At 37.8% G+C, this 13,999-nt stretch overlaps 1 protein-coding gene across 15 annotated transcripts in view; it reads left to right on the top strand.

Moving 5' to 3' along the window:
- EYA4 (EYA transcriptional coactivator and phosphatase 4) overlaps positions 1 to 13,999 on the top strand; it is a 141,308-nt gene that overhangs the window by 62,213 nt on the left and 65,096 nt on the right. For all 15 annotated transcript variants that reach the window (XM_030945634.1, XM_030945640.1, XM_030945642.1 and 12 more), the window contains exon 3: positions 13,354 to 13,403. In XM_030945634.1, the coding sequence (XP_030801494.1) occupies positions 13,354 to 13,403 (50 nt within the window). The remainder of the gene's footprint in view (positions 1 to 13,353; positions 13,404 to 13,999) is intronic.

The raw sequence follows: 13,999 nt of genomic DNA, 5'->3' as shown, positions 1-13,999 counted from the left end.
TTTGGCATGTTGAGCCGGAGACAAAGGACACTTGCTTACTTGTCTGGAATAGGGGTGAATGCACAGAGTCTTGTGGGAAGAATGGCTGCAGATGCATTAAAAATGTGCTTTATTGTACTTTATTGTAAGTCCTGGGCATTGCCCTGGGTACGTGAAATTCATTCATCACTATGAACTGTCTCTTTATTTTTGTTTTGAATGCTTTGAGAGTTTAGGGAATCTTGGTTGTTATATTTTCCTAAACTAAAGAGGTTTTTTTCTTTAATGCTTGAGATGGGTATATAAAACCATCCAAAATAAATTGGAAGAATTCCTTATTCCAAGTAATTGCCTGCTGGCTAAAGAATTTACTGGAGGACAGCAAATATAAACAAAATGATATGAATTTGGAAAAACAAACCTCGACAAGTTAATTGATTGCTTCTGGAAAACTAATTCAACTATTTTGTATATAAAACACCTTTAAAATTAAAACATACTTTCAAATATTTTCTAATTATGAATTTTAATATAGCAGTATTAACAATAATAATAATAAAAGAAAATCTCTTTAGATATACTAAAGATCTATAGTGAGATATTACCAGTCAAATTTTCAAACCTGAAAAAAGAGACAAAATTGGCCTACATGTGAGCTGAAATGTGATCTGTCAAGTTGTTCCTTCTTGTGGCAGTATTTTAAGAGCTGTATTGCCTCTGATGTTGTCCCCCTTGGCTAATAAAGAAAAATATATTGTTAGCTGATAGTTTGAGATTTATTTACATACTTCATGCTGTAAATACAGCTATTCTGACTAGTGCTAAGAACTACAGCATAATGCAAGTGGCAAAAACAAAATTAAATATTCTTAATGTGATTTCTAATTGTGGCTGTTGTTGCTACTAGTATACAACCAAACGCATGTTGTATTCCTGGGTATAGATGCTATTAATCATCTATCCTTTTATGATTAATTTCTCTGAATGACATTTTAACCCTACAATATTAACAGGGTTTTAATTTGTAATGTAAAAATTGAATTGTAAATGTTCATTAATATTTGAATAATCAAATCTAAATCATATGTATAAAAAGTGGTCTCACTACATAGGAGTTTGCTTCTGTGATGCTTAATAGCAAATAGTAACTATAGTGCACAGTATGTTCAGTATATTTTCCTGTGTTTAGCAGAAAGGATTTTATCTGTAGTTTGCCTTTGCTAAATTATTATTCTTTTCCTTATATCCCTTAAAAAAAAAAAGGGAAAAAAAAGAAGAAGAAAAAAAAGGGACTCTTTTCCTAGCAGCATTTTCTTCACTTTTACTGACATGTTCCAAAGGCACTGAAAATTAAAGTAACCAAAAACAAAGTAAATTTGGTTCCCTGATGATGCAAATGCATGTGAATAGGTCTTTAGTTTATATCCAGTGCTTGTGAGATTTTACACTGCAGCAGTGTGTCCTTTTATCTGACCTCTAAAACAATTATTTTTTCACCAATTGGATAATATCTGGGCCACAAAAAACTGATTCTTTAATTTTCACCCTCAAGTAGTTTGGAATACAAATAATCCTTTGCATCCTTACTATGAGAGGAATAGATCACTGAAGTTCTTAGTTATCTGATGTAGTTTATAATTGTTAGAACAGCTGCTAGAAGTTGTTGCTAAAATTCTAACAAATTAGCTTCAGTAATGTGGGAGAACAGAAATGTCTGAAGCTAGGAAAAAGCACAGCTGTTCACTGTTAGTGTACAGGAGATTTACTTGGTTATTCTCCAATTAGACTATGGTGTGCACTTATTACCTTATCCTTCCACTTTTTTCAAAAGCTTTGAACACATTTTTAGAAATTATTGGTAGCATAGTCATTTGCATACACTTAAAGCAGGTGGTTTTAATTGGAATAGCCTCAGTGCATTGTGCAAAAATACTAGCGCTGTACAATTAGCTGATGACTTCAGCTTGGGCTGTTTTTATAGACCAAATGATTTGTTCATTATCAGATTTATAGATATTATCTGTGGAAAAGTCAGATATTTATAGCTGAATACCTTTGGTCTACTACTAGGAGAAAAGCTACCACAGAAGAGCAGAACCCTTTTTATTGTTGGGGCTTTGTGGTAGGTTTTTTCCAGTTTTATTTTATTTTAGTACTGTTTTAACACAATTCCCATCTTCCACAATGCCTACAGGACTCTGCCAGCTGTTAATAGGTAGACAGGTGCTGGGCTAAAATCATGTTCATATTACCTGCTCATATTACCTTGTTCATCTCCTTCCAACCTGTCTTACTGCTCTGTCCACCTGTTTCTTCTTGGCATTAATTGAGCCTCCTGTGCTACTAAGGCATATTCAGACTCACCCTCATTATTCTGAATTGTTGCACTGACAGTAACAGGCCAAACCGCCTCGATCGATTTAGGCCTAAGCTTAAATCTTTGTGGGCTTGTCCCAAGGCTGACAACCCCTCTGCTCAGGGAATGCATTTTGCTGGAGGAGTCAATACAGCATCGCCTCAGGCAGCTGTTGCTGAAGCCATGCAGAATTTGGCAGACCTGGATCTCACTCTGCAGTCATTGCAGCTGGTCACAAAGAGCCTCTTTGCATCCTCAGGTCTCTGCACACGCACTCAGCATAAACGTGCTCTTGCCTTTCAGGGCTGTGAAGGAGCACAGTGAATAACAGGTATTTTTACTGATAAAAATTATCAATGTTTAGATAATGAAGAAGTCAGATGTTCTTAACTGTGAATAATGCTCAGTTTCATTTTCTCATCATTTTGATACTCTGTGTCACTTACAACACTGTCAATTGAATATGGTTCTCTCTCCTGAGAGATGAAGAAGGATCCAAAAAACACAGAAGTGACTTGAATCCTTCTTACTAGCTGCACACTGAGAAGTGTACTGAAAATCTGCAGTAGTTTCTCTCCTTTTCTGAAGGAGCTGTGCAACGTTACCTCTGATTTTGTATGACATATGTGTGATGGACAGGTCACACAGGGTGGATTATGCTGGCAGACACTGCAGGTAATAACTGGTCTTCTACCACTACATCTGGCTCATACAGCTTGGAAAAGACCAAAAGTGAAGAAAAGTATCTGAAAGGCTGAAAAGTATCTGAGCAAAATTGGCACCAGTGAACAAGTGGCTAAACTTGGAAGACCTCATAGGAAGAGTTTACCATGTTGTCTGGAATTATTCAAACCTCAACCTAGGAACTCTGGATTGCCAATAAATCAAGTTGTCATGTAGCCGAATCCATATACAATGCTTTCAGTGTGCCCAAACTATTCCATCCCATTCTGTCAGACCAGGATCTGAGTCAGGTATTCATTCACTTTTAAACAGGTTGTACTTCTATGAAGACTTCAGTGCTTGAAAACGAATTACTACAAAGGTCGCATCAAGTAAGGGCATGGTGAACACATTAGAACTGTTTTTCTCTTCCTGAGCTCCTTGAATATAGTTCAAAACCACAATCCTTGTCCTTAAATCCTTCAAAGTCCCTTTAGCTCTGGGATGAAGAATACAGCTGATGAGTATGCTTCTCCAAGACAGAGAGGATAGTGGAACCGGTGGTTTTTTAGACATTGCTTACTTAACACTGACCCAGTGTTGGTGGGTTAGCTCTCAATGGAGCTAAGAAACACAACATATTTGACAAAGAATAAGGCACGTTTTTTGGGGCCTGATCTCCTTTAACCTTGGCACATTGCAATATGTATATTAAAAACATGGAAGACAAACAAAAGAGTACAAGGAGAGTAACATAAATTCTTTGCTAAGTCAGAATATTTTACATGTATGTATTTAATTGTCTGTAGTGGGGATTTGAGAGATGTGAGATCATGTTGTTTACTGCACTGGGGTATCAATATGCTCCTTGGTAAAAACCAGGATAGTGAAGTACAGAAAGGAGGAGATGATCGACAATGCCATTTGTTTAAATTTCATCTAAGTGAGGGATGGAAAAATTGTGACAAGTGTTCTTTGATCTCAAGGGAAAAGACAGATTATTTTCTGATGAGGCAAACGAGTCAGGAGAGAAGTTGTCCTTTGTTCCTGCGGGGGTCAGTTTGTAAGCTCTTGGGCGAGCTAAGGGGAAGCTGGATTCCAATGAGACACCAACATTGTCAGAACAGAAATGTGCCTTGAGGCAGAGATATGTGACTTGGGGTGGAGAAGTCAGCATTAGCAGTAGAAATACACTGTACTGTTCCTTATACAAGTTGGTTTCCACATGAAAAGAAAACAGCGTGTTTTATTATGCTTTATGGCACAGTACTATAGGCCTTTAACAAAATAGCTTGAAGTATTTGCATGATCTATTTGCAACATGGCCAAGTTAACACAGCCATAGGAACATTAACTTTTGAACTTCCTGACTTTCATTGCTTTAAATTTCAGCTTCAAAGTTTACTCTTTTTTTCTTTGCATTTGTTGGCCCTGGTTGGTTTTGAAAAACAGGAGGAAAGAAAATAAGTTCAGGTTTTCTGAGAAGATTCTGAATTTTATGCATATAAGAGGAGATGACTTGGTATTCCTTTGAATATTAAATAATGCCTCCAAAGCAGCTTTGATACACCTACTTTGCTTACAATATTTCTGTGGAGCTGAGGAATCACATGGTGAAATCTAGAAAACACTGCACAGCATAACCATTTTCCTGCATTTCAGTATGTTGGGGGTTTTTTGCCTGAAAAGAGATCAATGGTATTTGGGAATGCTGATATTTAAAAGGCAAACACTTAAATAAAAATGATGTGATTGCAACAAAACTGGAGGACATAATGGGAACATAACTGAAGTAAAAGCAGTAAGCATTTTCCATGTCTAGATTAAGAATGGTATCTTCTAGCTATTGCCAGTTTGGAGATACCAGGAAGACACCAAGGACATACTTGCAGATTCAGCTTCACTGAGATATAGTGCTGACTTGAAAAGGCAAAAAAAAAGGCCAAAGTTTGTATTTAGGTTGGTGTGGGCATTTTTTAAGAGATGGTGGGGGTGAGGGGATGGAGAGAGCTAGGAAAATAATGTGAGAGAAAGAAAAGAGAATGAGAGAAAACCAGTGTTAGTGCATTAGTATTTTTTCCTGAATCTGAATTTGTTGATACGTGAGCTCCAGGCTGGTGGAGTTTCCAAACCTTTGGCCTTTGGAAGATCTGAATGGGGAACGAATTCCTTCTCTCTCCTCTCCTCTCCTCTCCTCTCCTCTCCTCTCCTCTCCTCTCCTCTCCTCTCCTCTCCTCTCCTCTCCTCTCCTCTCCTCTCCTCTCCTCTCCTCTCCTCTCCTCTCCTCTCCTCTCCTCTCCTCTCCTCTCCTCTCCTCTCCTCTCCTCTCCTCTCCCCCTCCCTCTCCTCCCCCCCCCCCCTCCCCTCCCCTCTCCTCTTTTTTCAAAGGGAGCCAGGCCCACCCTCCCAGCTGCAGAGAAAAGCATTCTGTGAGCTCTGAGCTATTAGGTAACTCAGGCTGAAACAAAAAGTGTCATTGTAGTATGGCATTTGCCCTGCCTGACCCACCATTTAAGGGAAGGCGTATTTCCTTCTTTCATTGTACACAAACAAACAAAAAGAGAATGCCAGTTTTTCCCACAGTGCGTGCATAAATGCCTTTCAAAATGTACAAGTTAGTATTTTACAGGTTCCAATCACTTAAATTATGACTTGACTGTTATGCTGTTACACCCTCTGATATTTTTAGTGCACTCATGCCAAAGGCAGTTTAAAATGTGTTTTAAAAATGTTTGCAGGTAAAAATGATTTTAAGAATGCATAGAGCTCTGAACTGTTTGAACCCATTAGTCATGTTGCAAAAACAAACACATAGGAAACCTTTCCACAAGCAAAAAATTACCAAGGAAGGAATGTTCAGTCCCCAACGATAGCATATGAATAAGAAAATTGAGGAGTTAAAGTTGTCTCAGATTTTATCAATCATGTCATCTTAATGATGCCTTCATTCTCTAAAACTTCTCAATAGAAACAGAATTTTATGTTTTATTTATGTAAAGCTTTCTGATTTATGTTTTACAAAGGCTTGTGTCAATGGTAAGACCATGCAGTGTGCCCCAAAAAAATGATCATTATAGTCTCATTGGAAATACGAAAAAGGCATTTACCTGGATTGATTAAATTTCAATTAACTTCAGTGTGTATGTAATGTGCACACCAGCAAAAGCTCTAGTGTGTTACTGCTCATCATTTCAGCCTGGTGAAATAAGACCTAAATGAAATGCAGTGCCTCTTTGCAGCTCTTTGGGCTGTCCATGGACTGGTTCCTGGTTTGTCCACACTGTTCTCATCAGCAATTTGTACAGAAAACCCAAAACATTGTGAGAGTCCTGAAGATTGTCATCTCAAGGAGTGGAAGCATTTAAGGTTATTGTATGCTTTTTAAGACATAGCTCCTTCTTAAAATTATTAAGTTCAGTGACTGGTTCAAAGGAACTGAGGCTCTAAAGCATGTAACTTCCATGGGAGACATTCTTCTCCATTGTTATAATCAGTGTTGCCAACAAAGAGGATTTCATGGAGGATGTCTTGAGGCACACAGGCTTTGTCCCTCTCTCTTTTGCAGCACCATTCCATTTCCTAGTGTTTCCCAACTACCTGTGTTTCAGCAGGTAAGTGGAGAGTAGAAGCCATTAGTCACAGTTAATGTGGCGTAATTCCCCTCTGCCTGAAATGGATGAGTACTCTAGGTCTGGTGAAATATATCTGTATCTTTCTCTTAGATGAAAACGAAGCCCTTATGTGACAAGCCTAGACTGATTTAGATGCCTTGCCTTTCACTTGAATTGTAGGTATTTAATACTAAATATATCCCTTCTGGATTTGTATTCCTGGCGAGTTAGGTGTACATCTCCAAGTGGTTCTGACCAGAGTTACTACTGTAATTTCATGATGCATTTCGTTGAGAACAAATCTATCTCAGGAAAGTTTTGCACGGAAAACAGAAGTGACGGTGAAACAGCACTGACTTTTCTTGTTCCCATACCTTGCTCTCACCCCTTAGAGGCATGGAAACATATCTGATGTCTTTGAATATGAAGTCTCCTCTACTGTGCTACATGAAATGCAAAGGTCAGCATCAGCAGTCTGCTTTCATACTCAAAACTTCTAAATAATTTGCACTATACTTTCATTTAAAAAATTCAAACCTTAATCTTGTTTTGATTAGAGTTGTCAATTGTAGTTGATGGCATAATGAATGATTTCATTACTAAGAAAATAGAAGAGACCACTGAATAGCTAAACCTAGTTTAGGTAGTGAGTAGACGTGTTTCCACTACAGAACTAGCTCATATAGACTTTTATTAAGAAAAACCAAACCAACAACCAAAAAACTTCTTGAACAGTGAATTTTAAATCAATTTATGTAGCATATTTTTTACTCATTCTTCCATTGCAGTCAGAACTCTTGTTTTCACATTGCTGAAATATGACAAACCTACTTCAGGGTGTCATTCAAATAAAATACAGCTATGTACAGTCTTTGCACTGTGAAAGGTAGGGGGAAAAATCAATTTTCTACTGCTTCAAGTTCTTTAATTCAACAGTAGCATCAGTGTTTGGGTTTTTAACTACACCAGAAATGTAATTAAAATTTTCTTGTGCACAACTGTGTAGTCTTACATTTTCATTTACATTTTCATATGGATTTTAATTTCATTTAATATTATATTTTAATATAAACTTTATATAATTTTATTATTGTCACTAGGTTTAAGTAAGTAAAATACTTATGGAAGTGTGGCAGAATAGTGAATTACTGTGAAAAAATCCGTTCAGAATTTGGGATTATTTAGAGTTCTTTTCATATGTTTCTCTAGGTCTACTCAGCATATATTTCATTTTGCAGAAGCTTCACTGAGATTTTGTCTTCACAGGACGTACATAGTTGGAGTATTATTTGAATTCAGCCATCAAAAACTGCTTCACTTTCAAGAATATTTGTTGTTCGGTTGTGGGGTTTTTTTAAATTAAATCGAAAGCACATAGATCTTCTGCATGGCTACAACTTGTGACTCAGTCCCAGAGCTGTATCTGTAAGCAAACCCTTGCCCTGTTTTTGTTGGTCAAACAAATGACATTATTTGTTTTGTGGTATCAATGACATCATGGCAGCAAAGGAAATCTTTGGCAAATTATGTGTACAAAGACATTGTAAAGACAGTCTCCATTAAAGTTTTTGTTCTCAAGATGGTTATAAAACTCCATGTAAACAAACAAAGTCAGTATCTAAAAAACATTTGAGAAGAACTACTTTTCTGTAGTTCTATTCTTACTCATCACAGTGTCACTAATATCCTGAGTCATATTCTTCTACCTGGTATTTCCATCAAGTTGTTCCCCTGTCTGTGCCATCCTCTCCTGGAGTTGTTCTACAGACATAGTCCCTTCCCTGGACAGCGAGCAGAGATGGGTCAACCTCCTCCACAGTAATTTGCTGTTGGAAATCATCCAGGCAGTCGAAGTGCACTTGCTCTGCCCGTAGTCCAGAGCAATGAGACAGGCTGAGGAAGCACAAAGATGTGATTTGAGGTTGTCCTTGGGTCTGCCAAAACTACTTTCCTTTCTTCATTCTTGTCTCCCTTATGTTAGAGTCTCCACAGCTCCACCATGCATAGCTGCTTCCTCCAGGCCCAAAGCATTGCAGGCTCTACTCAGCCCTGTTGCAACCCTACTGATTTAGGAGGGACCCTCAAGGCCATAATTGGTGCAGTAGATGAGGGAACTCAGCAGATTCATTGCCAGAGTAATTTAGTGCTGATGTGGCAAGATTTTTCAGCTGTAAGTGTTAGAAGGGATTTCTCACCTGTGTTGCATTATGAGTTTAATACCCCCAGTGTGTGTGTGTGTGAGAACACCTCACAGAGCAGGACCATTTCATGGTTTAACATTTAGTGTAATGGGGTCCAATAAAATCATGTTAAAAGATGTTAATGTTGCAAAGAAAAACATCAGAAGCAAGGAAATGCCAGAATTAATATGACCTGTGGAAATTCAGCTTCTTGCACATTATGGTGCAGATCTTATTACCTGACATCCTAGGCTTTCCAAGGGGTGTCCTTTTTTCCAGTGAATGCATAGTTAGATTTTTCTTTTAATGTTCCTCCCTCTATCTTTGTTAAACATAAAGCATCCAAAGCCCAATTAATAGAAAATCCTTCATCATGTAAATATTTATCATATACCTTTATTGCAGTTTTTTGCTGCCTAATAAATGCATATCTTTTTCGCAGTGACCTCAAATTATCAGACACTTTTAACAGTGCTCATATTTGAATTCTGATGAACCAAGTCAGGTGAAGGTAGAAATTGTATAAAACTTCGATTATTTTTAATAAAAGTTTAAGCCAAGTGAGACTTTCATTTTTCTACATAAAAGTAATATTTATACACAATCATCTAAGTTCAAAGTATATTTTCCCAGCTTGGATAATTAATTAGGTCTTCTGTACAGCTGAAATAGCAGAACTAGTCCATTGCTCTGGGCAGACTGGTCACTAATGACTTTTGTAATGAGTTTCACAGGTATCTGATGAGTGCTTAGGCTTGTATTTGTAGTGTTAGGCCCAAATCTAGAAGAGAGGAGAGCAAACTGTGGTGTTCCATCTCAGCCAGTCCCAATGTTCTTCTACTGTCCACACCACACCCCTACATCTGTCACATTTTTTTTCACTTGGCTTCTGCTCTCCTCTAGTTTTGCCACCATGGAGAGCCCATTCTTCTTTTGTGCCTTGATTTCTCTTCCCTCTCCCCGTTTGATTTTTTGTTGGTTTTTTTTTTTTTCCTGTTTTTCCTCCCTTCATTTCAGTCTACAGGTTTTTTTCTTTCAGGGTACTGCCTGGGTATCCTGTACCCAGGGCACTGCGCAGTGGGGGATAGAACTGACTAAACAAAGAGGGACAGTTTTGATAATGTCAAATTTCCCAACAGCATGGGGTTCTCCTGGAACTCTGAAGTAATCCTAAGGCCTGTTCAGCACCAGCATCTTTGAGATAGAGAGTATTCAATGCAGATACGGTCTTCAGAAACTGAGGAGCCACACTGCAGCAGGAGTTCACCAACAGTGTGACAACAGGCCTTTTAGAATCCTACAAACTGAAATAAATGTGGACACCATTTTACAGAAATTATCATTCCTGGGTATTGGTAACTCTCCCCCTGCCCTTTCAGTTTTGGGATTTTGCCTCCAACTTTCAGGCACTGAAGCCAATCAGCAGCATAATGATGTGACAATCAAAACATGAACATAGCAGTCTGTTTTCACAAATATTTGTATTTGAAGGTTTTTAGCTGAAACTTTACAAACATATTGTAGCAGGCAACCAGAGTAGGAAAGTTCAGTGCAGTTCAATAGAATTCAAACTGAAACTGGAATCTTACTCTTGTGAATGATTCTCAACATGCATTTAACTAAAATGGTGAGAAAACCTGTGTAAACAGAGAAGGGGGAAAGGAAAACAGAGCAGGAGTAAAGAAAAAGGTTCTTTTTATAGCATTTAACACATGAGAATGTAAATAAATGTGGTGTTAGTGAGAGTTAATTATTTTGAAAACAGTCAGCAAGGCAGATTAAGAGGTAAAACAGTGCAGCTGAAGACAAAGGAAACAATATTTAGTCTTTGATCAGACATTTTCACAGTGATTTTCTGTTCACCTTCAAGGGTGGCATAATTTTATGAATAACAGAATTTGTTTTGCTACTTGAGTGGTCTTGAAGAGAAATGGTGTTCATTCCATATGGCCACCTGAAAGAAAATCCCATGCCTGTTTGTCCTTTAAGAAATAACATTTTTATTTATTAAATTTTTTCTCTCATAGAGGGACCTAAAGATACACAATGAAGTTTACATTTAGTCTCAGAGGACAAGCCAAATCTATACTCTGTGCTTCTGCACATTTCTTCAGATAATGATCATGGATGAACTGCATCATCTATATGCCAAGTGACAAACCTGAAATACTCTCACTTTTAAAGCATTTTGCTTTCATTGCAATATTCTTAAATAAAAAATACTCACTTTTTTCTCCCCCCCAAGTTTGTTGCATCACACAGGAAGTGAGTCTTTTTGATGCAATTGGATCAGTGGCTTTTCTGCTATGACCTTTCAACTTTTATTGAATTTTATCAGCTGGGGCTTTTGTTGGTAATTTTTTGGTTCTTTTTTTTTTTAATGTTTAATGTTGATTTATATGGATAAAGCATAATCTTTCAGATATTTAGATTGCTTTGTAATGTTGATCAAAACAAAATGCAGTAGTCATGTGAGCTACGGTAGGAAAACTCATCTGTGAGTACCGAATTACTGCATCATCCCTGCCCAGGAAAACCAGGGGTCTTAATATATTCTGTATATTAAAAGTGTTTGGATTATGTTAATGTGTGCTGGAACTATCTTTGGGCTGCTGTGGTAGTTGCCCACCACAGGGTGTTGGGATGTCTGGGTGACAGACTCTCCAGCAGCTGGTTAAACTCAGTGGTTGAACTTTCCTGGGGAGTGAGATCTGAGCCCCAGTGCAAATGTGAGAGACAGTGCTACTGGTGGCAACCACATAACAGAAAAGCAATTTGAAAGGAATGTATAAATACCAGTAAATTTAAGAGCAAGGGGATAATAAAAATATGCTGGAAGTGAGTATGCTAAAGGGACATGGAAAAAGAAGATCTATTAGGGTTTATGCTATATGGCTACTAGGCATATACTTCTTTTTCTAATTAATTTTAATTATGTTATTGTATTTTATAGCTCTAAATACATTATGTTTTCAATAATTTTAAATTATATTTTATATGTTAAATGAAAATATTAGTTTTCTGGTCAAATCCTTTGTAACTCAGTTGAGACAAACTGCTCCTGAAATTAAACACATCCTGTCAAGGAGAGGCTGTTGTAATTTCAGTGTGTTTAAATGATTTTGAATATATTTTTTGAACAATTCCCTCTGACACTGACACACTCAGGAGCCACAATAATCTGAATAACTATTTCTCATGTTTGTATATAATGCGCACTGAAGGTATTTTTCATGGCAGATGGTCATATGCTTATATATCTGAGGTATTTTACTGTACTTCAGATGTTATGCTACTTTAATAACAATGTGGTTAACATAAGACTATAGCAATGAGGTTTGCATCTGAATGTTTATGAAATACTGCCTGTCAGGTTTGGGTTTGGGTGAGCCCTGGCTGTGTCTCATGCTCTATGAGTGGCTCATCTCTATGAGCGATGTTCCATGGCATTCAGCTGAGGGAACTTACATATACATATAATATTTAGCATTAGTCAAATCCTTTTTTCCTGTTGGGCCTGGTGAGTGTTTTGTCATTTGTCAATAACTTCAATAGGAGTGAGTCAAAGTCACTTTTTTTTTTCTCTAAAATACTTTTAGAGTAGCAAAAAAGTGTAGAAGAGTTTCTTGATGCAAGGTATCCTGAAACTTGTCATTGAACTTGTTGGTTGTAAAGGGAGTGGTTTTTTTTATTGTGTTTCTCACACCAAGTGAGCCTCAGTGAGCGATATTTCTAGGTGGCTTTAAATCTGGAACTTCGAAACCTCCCACAGAGCCCTGGATTTTACATTAGCAAGCTAGTGAGCAAAATGTTTTTTCCTCTGCTGAAAAAGCAAGTAATTTAGATTACCAGAAGGTACAATTAAATTTTTGCTGGAAACCATGAAGATACCAAGGAGATACCTAGTCTGCCAGGGAACAGTTTTCTAAGTTTTTTTGGCAGTGATGGATTTTATCACCTCCAATCAGCCTACAGCAGTGTATTGCGGAGATCAAATTGGAAGCTAAAATTCCTTTTATGTACTTAGGTGTTGCAAATATGAGTGAAAACAGTGCATGTATTCATTGATGCAATAGGAAAATATAGTTAACATATAGTTAGCAGATTCACAAAATTAAAAATACCATATGAATTATTTAACTAATGGTGCGCTTTGCCCCAGAACCTGGTGTTTATTATTTTGAGCTTAAGCAGGAAACAGAAGCAGTATCAGTTGGGGAAACATTTCTTGGCCAAGCTGAGAACAGTATGGCTTTCTCATTTCAAAGTGGGGAACCTGGTTCTTTGGTTTCTTTGTTCCTAGTTAAGACTACTCCCCAAGCTATTTTAGCTGAACATTTAACCCACTAATGGAGCCTGGGGAAGTGCAGTTGGCAGCTGTTCATGGGATAATAATGAAACACACTGTTTAGTACAGCAAACCGCTGCTGTAAAGTGCGGGAAATATTTTATAGAGATCCCGGTGAGCAGACCAGGATCCGCTTTAAGTTCGGCTGGAATGGGGGGCGAGCAAGAGGAAGTTGTGTTTCAAGTGAAAGTAACCAGCGCTGCTTTGCTCCTGCAGGTGAAGAAGCCGTGTCCAGAGTCCGATGGTTCAGAGCCGCAGAATCCCAGGTATGGTGCTGGATGGCCGATGCCGACTGACTGCGGTGCGGTGGCGGACAGCAAGGCTGAGCTGGGCCGTAGATTTGTAGCACCAGAGCCATGGAGTTATATTTTGCAAAGAACGAGTGGTTGGATCAGTTGTAATGGTTTTCACTCTAGAAAAGGGATTTTTCCCTTTTCCCGGTCAAAGATGCAGCCTAGAGTCTGGGTTGTTGAGTTTAGATGATGGCATAGCACTGAATGGTCACATTCAACTAAAAAAAAAATCACAACTATTAAACAGTGTAGGGAAATCTGTGTGCACAGATCTCACTTTCTTCAGTTATCCCTATTCTGCATATCTGAGTCTTGAAGTTTATTGAAAATACAGTTTATTTCCAGTGTGGAAAACTAATTATTTATTTGGGAAAATTTGCCCTTACCAAAACTTCATTTTGTTTTCACATATGAAAAACATGCTGTGTTCATAAGCTGGAAAGAAGCCATACATTCCTTTCCAGCACAGTCGTTTCCAATATCATGTACGTGGGGAAAAGGAAACGGATTTAACTTCCATGTTCCGTACATGTATGTACCTGTATGGATGATTTTGAACAAGTGAAGTA

Source organism: Camarhynchus parvulus, chromosome 3 (genome assembly GCF_901933205.1).
Source record: "Camarhynchus parvulus chromosome 3, STF_HiC, whole genome shotgun sequence".
Taxonomy (NCBI): domain Eukaryota; kingdom Metazoa; phylum Chordata; class Aves; order Passeriformes; family Thraupidae; genus Camarhynchus; species Camarhynchus parvulus.
This window is presented reverse-complemented; position numbering and strand designations above follow the sequence as displayed.